The sequence below is a fragment of the Seriola dumerili genome, unplaced genomic scaffold (assembly GCF_002260705.1).
Source record: "Seriola dumerili isolate Sdu_G_001 unplaced genomic scaffold, Sdu_1.0 BDQW01000449.1, whole genome shotgun sequence".
NCBI classification, from domain to species: Eukaryota; Metazoa; Chordata; class Actinopteri; order Carangiformes; family Carangidae; genus Seriola; species Seriola dumerili.
The window spans coordinates 4,915,291-4,927,721 of NW_019174704.1; the positions used below are offsets into that span (position 1 = coordinate 4,915,291).

The 12,431-nt window shown below is 39.4% G+C and overlaps 1 protein-coding gene across 1 annotated transcript; it reads left to right on the forward strand.

Annotated features, from left to right (window-relative positions):
• The first annotated feature begins 1,164 nt into the window (after nt 1-1,164).
• On the forward strand, nt 1,165-12,085 carry LOC111234501 (glycogen phosphorylase, muscle form-like). Its single transcript, XM_022762634.1, has 20 exons — nt 1,165-1,502; nt 4,039-4,140; nt 4,264-4,342; nt 4,451-4,554; nt 4,802-4,933; nt 5,035-5,146; nt 5,248-5,330; nt 6,413-6,556; nt 6,782-6,874; nt 7,194-7,340; nt 8,114-8,277; nt 8,471-8,585; nt 8,682-8,783; nt 9,300-9,447; nt 9,600-9,658; nt 9,760-9,901; nt 10,081-10,288; nt 10,918-11,052; nt 11,317-11,383; nt 11,562-12,085. The coding sequence occupies exons 1-20, from the start codon at nt 1,260-1,262 to the stop codon at nt 11,709-11,711; spliced, it is 2,529 nt and encodes an 842-aa protein (XP_022618355.1). The 5' UTR covers nt 1,165-1,259; the 3' UTR covers nt 11,712-12,085.
• The last annotated feature ends 346 nt before the right edge of the window (nt 12,086-12,431 follow it).

Genomic DNA, 12,431 nt, shown 5'->3' on the forward strand with positions numbered 1-12,431 from the left:
TTAACAAGATATGCCTTTCAAATATCATGGCCTTTGGGACTGGGTCAGAGTTACTATTTATAGAAGGTCAAGACTTCATGATAGTTTGGCTTGCGAGAGTGATAACTGAAAATAGAGTGGGTTTACGTAGCTCTGCTGCAGCTGATTTTGTGTCTATTATTGCTCCAGGCTCTTGAACAAATGTGATCTACACACAGACACTGGATGACTGGTTACTTACAGTACCACTTCTTAGGGCTTGTGAGGTGACCGTAGCATGAACGTGTTAAACATAACAATACTGCTGTTTGGGTGTCAGAGCAGGCCAAGGTGCAAGTGAGACCTGATCCAGTGTCTGCAATGTGGTTTGCTGAAAAATCCCCCTTGTAACTGCCCTCTAATGTAGCAACTTATAAATATGGTGTCACCCCACAATATGATAATGAGCAGACTTTGCAGTGCTTTGCTTTTTAGGTGCAACAAAACACATTTTATAAAATTTAATATACCGTTACCATCTGCTGGCTGAGGCACTCCTGCCAAGTACGGAGAGAAAATTAAGTTAGCCACTGTAGCTGCCAGATATTATCACCACTATGTATCTCTTCTACAATATCAGACAATACGTTGCACAGGGCAGTGGAGTAATTACGTATTGAAAAATATAACTAAACAAAGATACATATCCAACTTCATATTTTATCATTATTTTAATGATAATAATGAATCATTCAAATCATTCTAAGCTGTCATCTTTGTGAATGTCCCCTTTACCCAACAGTGCAATATCAGCAAAACAGGATGCAAATAGAAATTTGTTTTTCTAAATATGTTGCTCGTACTGCTTTGATCAGGTTAATTTTGATCAGTTTAAACCAGATAAAAAAAACACAGAGAAGTAAATGGAAAGCCAAGGCTTTTTATTCTCTCGTTTATAATGAACAAATTTACTGTAAATGAAGTCACCATCTAAAATCCAATGCATTGCTGCCAATCTTACATCATAAATCCAAGATGGGCCTCTTAATTATTTCTGTGTGACATTATTGAAAAGTTACAACCTCTATCCTCAACCAATGCCCCTCCCTTTACCTAATATATACAATTGTCTCCACCCTCTGCTTAATATTCATAGTAGTGCCTTTAAAATGCTGAACCCACGCTTGTGCTGTGGGTTCCTCTCTTTCTGTGTGTCTGGGCCTGGTGGTGTGTGTGCCTGCTGTCTTACTGTTTACATTGTTCCAGAGTCAGAGCCCTGAGCTGCTACAACTCGTGCCACCATGTCTAAACCATTGTCTGACCATGATAGAAAGAAACAGATTTCAGTGCGAGGCCTCGCCGGCGTTGAAAACGTTGCAGACCTGAAGCAAAACTTCAACAGACATCTCCACTTTACGCTGGTCAAGGACAGAAATGTAGCAACCAAAAGGGATTACTACTTTGCTCTTGCCCACACTGTGCGGGACCACTTGATGGGAAGGTGGATCAGAACCCAGCAGCACTACTATGAGAAAGATCCCAAAGTAAGTTCAAGTCATAACAGAATGAATTACACAAAGAGTTACTGAAATGTGAACTGCCATGAATATGTAGATTGATTAATGAAGTGAAAGATTGCTATTATATTAATGGCAATAATAGTATAAAGTGTATCTTATATTTTTGATAGAGAAAATTAAAGAGCGTATAGTGTTTAACCAAGCGTAGGGTAAAGACCTGCATTCATATTTAATCTGAGAACTTCAGCCACCCTCAGGACATTTAGCAAAGTCTGTTACATTGTCCTCAGAGCTTTCATTAGCATTTTATTCCAAAACCCTTTACCAACCCTTTTGTACTTAAGTACAGTTTTGAGAGGGATTTGTACTTTACTGTATTTTATTTGAGGCTTCCTCTTTAAATATGGACATATGGATATATACTTCTACTCCACTACATTTCAGAGGGAAATATTGACTGATAAGCTTATAAATTACAATGCAAAGCGAGATCAAACTGCTAATTCAACCTTTTTGACTTTTGATCCCTCACAAAGATGCACTTTCTTATTTTGGTGTTGTTTGTGAGTGATTTGCCTTTGAAACTTCTCAGATGGTTTCATGTAAATAACTGTTGATGTCTCAAAGAGGAAATAATCGTCCAACATTTAACAAAAAAGCAGACTAGATAAAAGTAAAAAAAAAAAAATCATGACCTTTCAGATTTACCTAATGACCCTTGGAAGGGTCTTGACCCTTAGGTTGGAAACCACTGGCTTAAACTAACTGTGAATAAAATGGTGAAAAGTTGCTGCACCTCGAGCAGCCACAACAGTTATGCTGCTTACACATAGACTTTAGTGAGTGATGAGTATCAACAATCTTTCTGCATAAGGAGGACTTTTACATGAGATGCTTTGTGCACATACACTGGACATACATTTATGAGTACTTTTACAGTCATGCCATTGCTATTTTTACTTGTGAATACTTCTTTCACCACTGAGAGCAAGGGTTTGATATTCTTCAACTGTACGTTGAGCAACCTGATGTCAGTGTAATGCCAAGTCATGACATTTAAACTTCTTAGCACTCTGCTTATAGTGTGTTGAAACATTAAACCTCTCCATGACCCTCTGTTCCCATCCTGTCTGACCATAAAGCACCTAGCCTTTACTTGTGTCATATGAGCACATACCTCTGAGGACATTTGAGTTCATATGAAAGCACAAGTCACACAGAAGCTTTTTCTCAGCAACTGCAGTGGTATAAACAGCTACAGAATGAACCTTAAAGGAACAATAGGACGCTGGCGTCACTAAAATAAAGCAGCAAGAACTGCGAACCAAACCACATTACTGCTTGAAAAATGTTACATAAAAACTGTGTGTAATTACAATAGAAGGTTCAGAAGCAGAGGGAAACTCGGCTCCAATTGCATTCATTATTAACTCTACTGCATAAAGGGGATCATTTTTCTTTTCTTAACGTCATAAGAAAATTTCCCTGTACACTTTGACTCACTCTGAAGGGTTATTGTTCAGGAACTTGAGTGTCAAAGCCCTTATATATCAGTACCGAGACATTTTCTTCTTGCACTGAACTAGTTTCAGAAATTGTTTAATCAGATGTTGATGGGCTGCAACCTCTAATTCAGAAACCATCTGATGCCCAAACTGTATCACCCTGGTCTCGTGCTCTAGACTGAAAGGTCAAAGGTGTGTTCCGTAAAGGTCTTAACAGAAACATGGAGGAGGAGGAGGACATTCAAGCTCAGTCTAGAGTTTTGTGCAAAGATCACATACTGCAAAGTTACTGTTACAACAAGATTTATTTTTCGCATTGCTAATATGTTTTATTGAGAAAAAAGAGAGCAAATCAGGATAATGAGATGAAACAAGGATGGAAGTCAGATAAAATTTGGAACATAGATTCATATATAATTCAAAAGATCCTGTTAGCTACTCGGTGATATGGCTCTGTCAGTTGTATTCATTATTATTTTAAACATCTATCTGAACCATTTTCCCTATCAAGCCAGACTTGAACTCCACAATGAAAGGGTATCAGGCTCAGGCTGACCTTTACAGCGACCTCTACAGGAGCTATTTTTGTCTGGGCCAAAATGTTGTTGTTATGCAATACCCAAAGTAATGTCCCCCCCCCCCCACACTCTCTTCTCTCCTCTCGTCTCCTCTCCTCTCCTCACCTCTCGTTTCCTCTCCTCTGCCTTTCCTCAGCCTGTGTCTGCCCCTCCATGTCAGAGGAGAAAAAAAAGTACTAGGTCTAAATGGCAAAGGCTAAGCACAGGCTCAGGTGGCACATCTATATGCAATCCCAACCATCATGAAATTGGAAGATTTCCTTGACTGTCTGAGGTGGATGTGATTGTGACATTTGGCATTTGACGTCTCAGAATTTTCAGTGACAAATCTGTAGCCATCATGCTGCTGTGGAGACTTTTCTATAACCCTAAGTATTCAATGGAAAAAAAAAAATCTCTGTTAGTGTTCATATTACAGTTTCTGTCTGTTCATTCAGTTTGATATTGATTATTTCTCCCTGTCTTACCAAACTATAGCGTGTGTACTACATCTCTCTCGAGTTCTACATGGGCCGTACCCTCCAAAACACCATGGTGAACCTCGCCCTGGAGAACGCCTGTGACGAGGCCACATACCAGGTGAGACAAACATGCCTCATTTATTCCTTCTATAACTGCAAAACTGTTTTCCAACTACTGTCGAAAAAGGAGACAGCAGGTCAGAATCACTGCTTCATTAGTCCTTGTTGTGTTCTGCTGTAGTTGGGTCTGGATATGGAAGAGTTGGAGGACATGGAGGAAGATGCTGGTTTGGGTAATGGTGGCCTGGGCCGTCTTGCCGGTGAGCATCTTTTTCCCGCTTCACATTTGATAAATTCAAATAATTTTACGTAACACCCAGTAAAAGGTTGATTTTTTTTTTTTTCCATGTGCTGTCTCTGGTTTTCAGCCTGTTTCCTGGACTCCATGGCTTCACTGGGTCTGGCTGCCTATGGTTATGGTATTCGCTATGAATTTGGTATCTTCAATCAGAAAATTGTCAATGGCTGGCAGGTCAGAAATGTTCAACTTCTAGGCTTCTGGCTGTCTGTATATTCCTTAGAAACTGTAGATTCTTTTTTCAGTATGTGAGAATAGCTGCTAGTGTTTCTTTTTCACCTCATATCCCCTGTTGGATAAATTCCCTTTATCACCACCATGATATTTATCCTGTTCTTTGTCTGCCCGCCTCAGCTCAGAAAGCCACTCACCTAATGAGTGTTTTTTTTCCCCTTCTCTATAAATGCATGTCATTATCCAGGTTGAAGAGGCTGATGATTGGCTGCGCTATGGCAACCCCTGGGAGAAGGCACGTCCTGAGTACATGCGTCCTGTGCATTTCTATGGCAGAACTGAGCATCACCCTGATGGGGTCAAATGGGTTGACACTCAGGTGAAAATATGGTTGAAAGTAAATGCACATTAAAGATGGTTTCTGAGATGATAGAGTTATCAATTTGAAATGTCTGTCTCTGTCTCTCATGGTATTGACAGGTTGTGTTGGCTCTGCCATATGACACCCCTATCCCTGGCTACAGAAACAACATTGTCAACACCATGAGGCTGTGGTCTGCAAAGGCTCCCTGCGAGTTCAACCTTAAAGACTGTACGTATCATAGCAGAGATCAAATGTTTTTAATCATGCAACAGCAAATGAGAATGAATTTGAACCAGAGGAGTTTATGCATATTTATTTTTTCTTTACAGTCAATGTTGGTGGCTACATTCAGGCTGTATTGGACAGAAACTTGGCTGAGAACATCTCCCGTGTGCTGTACCCCAACGACAATGTAAGAAATTGTGACTAAATTACCTTTTAATCCTCCTGAGCTGCACATGTTAATCTGAATTAGAGGAAACAGCTGAATGTTGATAGGTAAAGGAGCTGTGGACTGTATGGCTCCTGTGCGACTGTATAGGGCTTATCCTGTCTCCACTGGGAGATGGATTTCCATAATTTGGACCCAACTAGTATCCTTTGTCTTCAGCTGGAGCCACTGTGTGCTCTTTCAGCTTCCTCTGAAGCTGTCCTTTATATCTGACATAAAACCTGACCACCATGTGCTGACTCCCTGAAGGCTGAAGAAGGAGGATTTAGGAGATAACCATCTAGCTCGAGATATAACTCATGTCAGGTCTGGTAATTTATGTCTGTACAAGTGAGAGCATAAACTGTAGTGGAGCTGATATTCCAGCTTTGTTTGAATTCAGTTTAGTCAGTGCTGAATTGCTGTTTAATGGTGATGTGTGTGTCTATTAGCAATACAGAAATGCTGAAACAATTGGTTGATTAGTTACTTAGTTAATTGAAATGACAATTTTGAATTTCACACGTTAAAAATGTGAAAAGTTCCAGTTACTCTGATGTGACTGCTTTTCTCAGTTTTATATGATTGTGAATGGAATAGCTTCTTGGTATCTTAAAAATGTGAAATTAAACATAAATGAAGAAGAAGAAAAAATCCAATAGATTCTTTTCAATAAATTGAATTTTTAAGCTTGCTCTTGTTCAACACATTAAAGCCTGAATTCAGCTTCCATAAATATCTCATATCATTAAAAAAGGAGCTGCACATTTGCACAATGTGTGCACACATGCTCTTGCATTAGCATACAACTGTACATTATAAATAAGCTAGATGTTTAATGTTACAATAAAATTATTATAACTGCATGGTGATGCTAGTAGAGCTCCTGCAGCTGTGCTAACACTTTTTTCTACATCAGGCTTGGTTAATATTTTTATCAAAATGAAAAGATTTGAGCTGTCCATCAGTCACTAATATGCAGAAGGTTATGTTTAATGGATAAAAAAAACGATTCATGTTTGCCTGCAGAACAGAAACAGACAAAAATGTGTCTTTATCCTCAGTTCTTTGAAGGGAAGGAGCTCCGTCTGAAGCAGGAATACTTTGTGGTGTCTGCCACCCTGCAAGACATCATCCGCCGTTTCAAGGTCTCTAAGTTTGGCTCCAGGGATATTGTTCGCACAGACTTCAACAAGCTGCCTGAAAAGGTGAAGTGAAAAACTCAACAAAATAGTTTCTGTCAAAAATGAAAAGATTTCCCCCTGATGTTCTCTCTGCGCCTTCGTTAAATTGCCCCTGTCAGTGTGTAGAACAGGCTGTGGATGGATTTTCATTGTATCTTATGAGAATATTTGAAATGAACAGTATCTATGAAGCACTTTATGCTGTATTTTAATTCTGTGTTGACATTTTATAATGTTCTGCACATTCAGGTTGCCATCCAGCTGAATGATACTCACCCAGCCATGGCTATTCCTGAGCTGATGAGGGTTCTGGTTGATGAGGAATCTCTTCCATGGGAAATGGTAAGGAAGAACAACCCTGATAAACTTTCTTTTTCTTTTTTTTTTAAGTTTAGAACACAGTATATATATGTTTTTTTCTTGTTTGTTTGTTTTTTAAAAATATTTTAGTATTTATAACCATGACACTTTTCTTGCATTGCTTCATGATGTTTCATTTGATTGGGATCTCATCATTTTAGTGTAGCTAACCAAAAAGAGAAATTATAAAGCATAAAGTGATTTTTTTTTAACAAAGCTTCTCAAGTGTGTTATAATTGTCATAATGTCTTGCACAGTAATATTTACAGTATATATGTCTGTATTTCCTGCTGGTGTCCAGGCCTGGGACATCTGTGTGCGCACCTGTGCCTACACCAACCACACCGTCCTTCCTGAAGCTCTGGAGCGCTGGCCAGTCGACCTGTTTGCTCATCTGCTGCCCCGTCACCTGGAAATTGTCTATGAGATCAACCGCCGCCACCTGGAGGTAAGTACTGCACATTGCAACATATAATAATCCCTGATGTGAAGAATACAATGTTTTCTTATGCCTTCTCTTCACTAAAAGCAGAGGGAGCACACAATGTCATTGTTCTCTGTGGTTAAGTGCTAATATAGTAATAGATATAAAATGACTCTTTACTTTTATCTGCCTGGTTGAGTACATGGTACGTATTAAGGAATGTACATAATATCAACGCTCGGTGCAATCAGTGAATTTTGGTGAGGATTAAACTCAGTAGGACCTTCCCATAGGGAAATGTAAGAATAATATAAAATTAAAAACATATGAGGTGAGAAAAGCAGAAAAAAAAGAAGCAGGATAATTAGAACTTCAATATTTGATCTTTTCTCTGATTACGAATGGGTATTTTTAGATCACTCTGTGGAGAGAGATGACAGAAATATCCATTAAAATGCAAGGAATGACTTTAAAGATTGGCATGAGCCTCTAAACACTGTAATGTAAATGTCAAACCGGTGTTTATTGGCTTTTATCACAACATCTGAGAAATATTTCTGACATGAAGTAGTGCAAAGGTTTTATGAACTGTAGACCTACACAATAATACACTGAATTCCCTTTATCTACTTGCATACTAATGGAAGTTGTCCCTTTCCTGCTAATTTGATATTATTTGAGAATAGATGTGATGACCTACTTTCATATGTATGAAGATAGAAATCTATGATTCAGCAAGCAAAATAAAAAACAACCTATTCATTATTTTTTGTCTCATGTTCCTTTTCATTTTGCAGAGAGTTGCTGCTAAGTACCCTGGTGATCATGATCGTCTGCGCCGCATGTCTCTCATTGAGGAAGGTGGACAGAAGAGGATCAACATGGCCCACTTGTGCATTGTGGGTGCCCATGCTGTCAACGGCGTGGCCCAGATACACTCTGACATCCTCAAAGCTACTATGTACGTTCATAAACAGTGATTTGCTTGTAAAACGCTATGGCGGTAAATCATAATTAACACCAAAAAGACAGTTTGTGTATGCGTAGTATATGTAGAGGTATCAGTTCCATAAATCCCCGGGCCTTCTGTGGTTTCATGTGCTGCTGCATCATCTGTGTGCTCTGATGTATGTGATGCTTCACGCTGTCTGCAGTTTCAAGGACTTCTATGAAATGGAGCCTCATAAGTTCCAGAACAAGACCAATGGCATCACTCCTCGCCGCTGGCTGGTCATGTGCAACCCCGGGCTGGCTGAGGTCATCGCAGAGGTTAGTTGTGTTTTAAACACACAAATAGCACAAAACTAATATGTGAGTTGTACCTTACAGTGGAAACTGACATATACTTTATCCACTTTTGATCAGAGAATTGGTGAGGAGTACATTCGTGACCTCGACCAGCTGAAGGGTCTCCTCAAGTACATCAATGATGATGCTTTCATCCGTGATATTGCCAAAGTCAAGCAGGTGAAATAACTAAGATATGATTCTGTCTCAGGTGTGCAGTTAATGTGTCAGTTTGGAAGAAAAAACATTCTTCTTAGGAAGATAAGTAGATATATACATATACTTCCATATAAAAGCTTGATATGTTTAGTTACTGCTCAACAGTAAAAAACCTCAGAGATGAATGGCACATATTCCACATGAAGCACATACACAGTTTGTTCTATGATAGATTGTAAACACTATGACACATCAACTATTTTCAAGGACCTGCAGAGCAGTTTGTTCCTCTGTGATCGATGTCAAAGCCTCTATTTACAGTTTTTACTGCAGCCCCTGCACCAGCGTATTTGAAAGTCTAGGAGTGTGTTTTCTTTTACACTTAACCTATGTGGCTTTCTGTTTCTGATTCTGTTGTATTTCATTGTGCTCTAATAGAATTGTTTTGCTAAAATTCTGAATATGCGTCAGTATACAGCACATAGAAGCAGAATTTATTGCAATTTATGAAACAAAGTCGATTTTTCGATCACGCAGGAAAACAAGTTGAAGTTCTCTGTGCACCTGGAGGATCATTACAAGGTGAAGATCAACCCCAACTCCATGTTCGACATTCAAGTCAAGAGAATCCATGAATACAAGAGACAGCTGCTCAACTGTCTGCACATCATCACCTATTACAACCGTAAGCACACGCCTAAAATCCTCTGCCCCACACATTTTTTTTTTATACAGATTGACTCAATTCATTCATTTTTTTAAAAAATTATTTCAGGGCATGATCACTCACATTTACACAGACACCTCAGTCCTTTAATCTCTTGATATCTCTACCAGGCATCAAGAGGGAGCCCAACAAGCAGTGGACTCCAAGAACTGTCATGATTGGAGGCAAGGTTTGTAGTTTAACGGCATGCAACTGGGATTTAAAAACAAACTCACCCAACACCTTCATTATCATTATATCATTATTTCTCTAACTGTCCATTTCTTGCAGGCTGCTCCTGGATACCACACTGCCAAGATGATTATCCGTCTGATCACAGCTATTGGTGAGGTGGTCAACAACGATCCTGTGGTTGGAGATCGTCTGAAAGTCATCTTTTTGGAGAACTACAGAGTCACACTGGCAGAGAAAGGTAATTACTAAATCACTGCCCTATTCCAAGGTTTTTTTTTTTTTTTTCTCATGCTGATCATCCATGTTCATTCCCTCCTCTGCAGGTGTCCCCAGTCAGGATTTGTTGATACACAGCATAAAACATAAACACAAAATGCTCATTAGAGTCATCAACCCTTTACTTCTGTCGTCTTTCAGCCATCCCTGCAGCTGACCTGTCAGAGCAGATCTCCACAGCTGGCACTGAGGCCTCTGGCACCGGCAACATGAAGTTCATGTTGAACGGCGCTCTAACCATCGGCACCATGGACGGAGCCAATGTTGAGATGGCAGAGGAAGCCGGCGAGGATAACCTCTTCATCTTCGGCATGAGAGTGGACGACGTCGATGCAATGGACAAGAGAGGGTGAGGAATGAAAGCCAATCTCTCCAATTGGTGTATTTGTAATTTCTCTACCGCAAAACCTTTTTTTTTTTCTGTAGCTAATAAAATATGTTCACCTTGTGACATCACCTATTTACAAAACAGTTTCCCCATTGAATTAAGGTGACATTGAGCTTTAAGTCCCACAGGAGTAAATCAAACGGAGTAAAGGTGGAAAAAAGGGTTCATCCTTGTCTTTTTAATTGTACCACAACAGGATGGAATATCTTTGTATATGAGAAGGCTGTGTGTTACCTGCTATCAGATTCATTTGGGAAAAATACCTACAAGATAGTCCGACTGTCTAACTTTTTGCTATCGATGCAGTGAGCTCCATTCACTCTGACAATCCAGCAGCTCTGCAGTGTCTCACAGGTCCTGGTAGTGACCTCTTTCTTGCACTCTGCCTGTCAGTGCTTCCAGGCTCAAATGATTTTTCTACACGAGTTGGGGTTTTCTACTCTAAAAGCTGTGGCCTTTGGGGAATCTGCTGGTACCGCTGTGTAGGCACTGACTACTACTCCTTTATGAATGGGCTGTTTACTAAAGCAACAAGCGTGTGCTTCTATCCAATCCGAATGTGTCTAATATTTGTTTTTGGTCCTGCTTAGATACCATGCTCAAGAGTATTACAACCGCCTGCCTGAGCTGAAACAGGCTATTGACCAGATTGCTGGAGGCTTCTTTAGCCCAAAGCAGCCTGACCTGTTTAAGGAAATTATCAACATGCTGATGCATCATGACAGGTAAAGGCAAATCTAACATTAGCAGCCTGAGGCACACGCATGCATACACACATACAAATAAGAATGTGTATAAACTTGCAGGCTAGTACAAGAAAAGAAAAGAAAAGAAAAGAAAAACAAAACCACTCATAGTCTTCTGCATTCACACCAACAATCAGCACTACACACAAAAATAGATACACACACATTACATACAATTCACATTGTACAATATACATGTTGTATACATTTTTGCATCAATCACTCACATTATTTTCTCCACAGATTTAAGGTTTTTGCTGACTATGAAGACTATATTAAAAGCCAGGAGAAAGTCAATGCTCTTTACAAGGTATGTTCATTCATAAATAATGGTTCCAAAGGGTGTTTTATGTATCTGCAGGTAATGATTGTAATTTGTGTGGCTACATCACGAGTATCATCACTAATAGAAGGAGACTCAGAGCTAATAATCTTATATATTACTGATCATGTTGATCTCTCGTCAATCATTTTCTTCCTCACATCAGAACCCCAAGGAATGGACCAAGAAGGTGATCTACAACATTGCCGGATGTGGCAAGTTCTCCAGTGATCGCACCATTGCCCAGTACGCTCGCGAGATTTGGGGCATGGAGCCAACGCTTGAGAAACTCGCTGCCCCCGATGACAAGCATTAAACTGTCCACGTGACAGCTAACACCCCAACTTTCCCCCACTTGTATCTCGACACAAACACCTTTTTTTTTTCCTGGTAAAAGCTCCTATAAACCTGCATCCACACACATTAGCATTAAATGCTCCCTGCGATACTACATCACATCTCACACAAAAATCTCCATATTCACAATATCCAGGCTACACACTGGTGTGATAAAATCATTGTGGTTATTGTCAGGGATGGAGAAATGTCTGTTTTGCTGCCGTGACGTGGATGACAAAGCTTTGTGGTGGGCTTTGTGAATTTACTGGTGACAATGTTTTTATTAAAAAAGAAAAAAAAACTCTTATTTCCACTCAGACCCATTCTGAATAAAATTTGTCTTAAATACCACACCTGTATGGGTGACTTTTTTCTCAGTTTCAGGTAAGGCCAGGTATTTCCAGATCATTTATCAAAGTATTGTCAAGTACAGACTAAATATACCCAAAATGCATTTTGTTGCAAGGATAATTATTACTGGGTAATCATTGTATTTTTAAGCATCACACTCAAGCGAGGGCCATTTGAATTATAGCCTAAAACCATTTCAGTGTATTTTGATATTGAAAACTGTGCATTATATTTGGTGTTAATGATTGATTTTGTCAATGTTTTGCAAACAAATCCAAAAAAGTTACAAAAAAGATAAGATATTTTTGTTTGAGAGAGAGAGAGAGAGAGAGAGAGAGAGAGAACT

Bases quoted from the DNA above. Each gene is read 5' to 3' on its own strand.
- LOC111234501 (XM_022762634.1), top strand. From the start codon at position 1,260: ATGTCTAAACCATTGTCTGACCATGATAGAAAGAAACAGATTTCAGTG. The intron at 9,448-9,599 runs GTAAGCACACGC...TATCTCTACCAG, and splicing joins CATCATCACCTATTACAACC to GCATCAAGAGGGAGCCCAAC. The intron at 10,289-10,917 runs GTGAGGAATGAA...GGTCCTGCTTAG, and splicing joins GATGCAATGGACAAGAGAGG to ATACCATGCTCAAGAGTATT.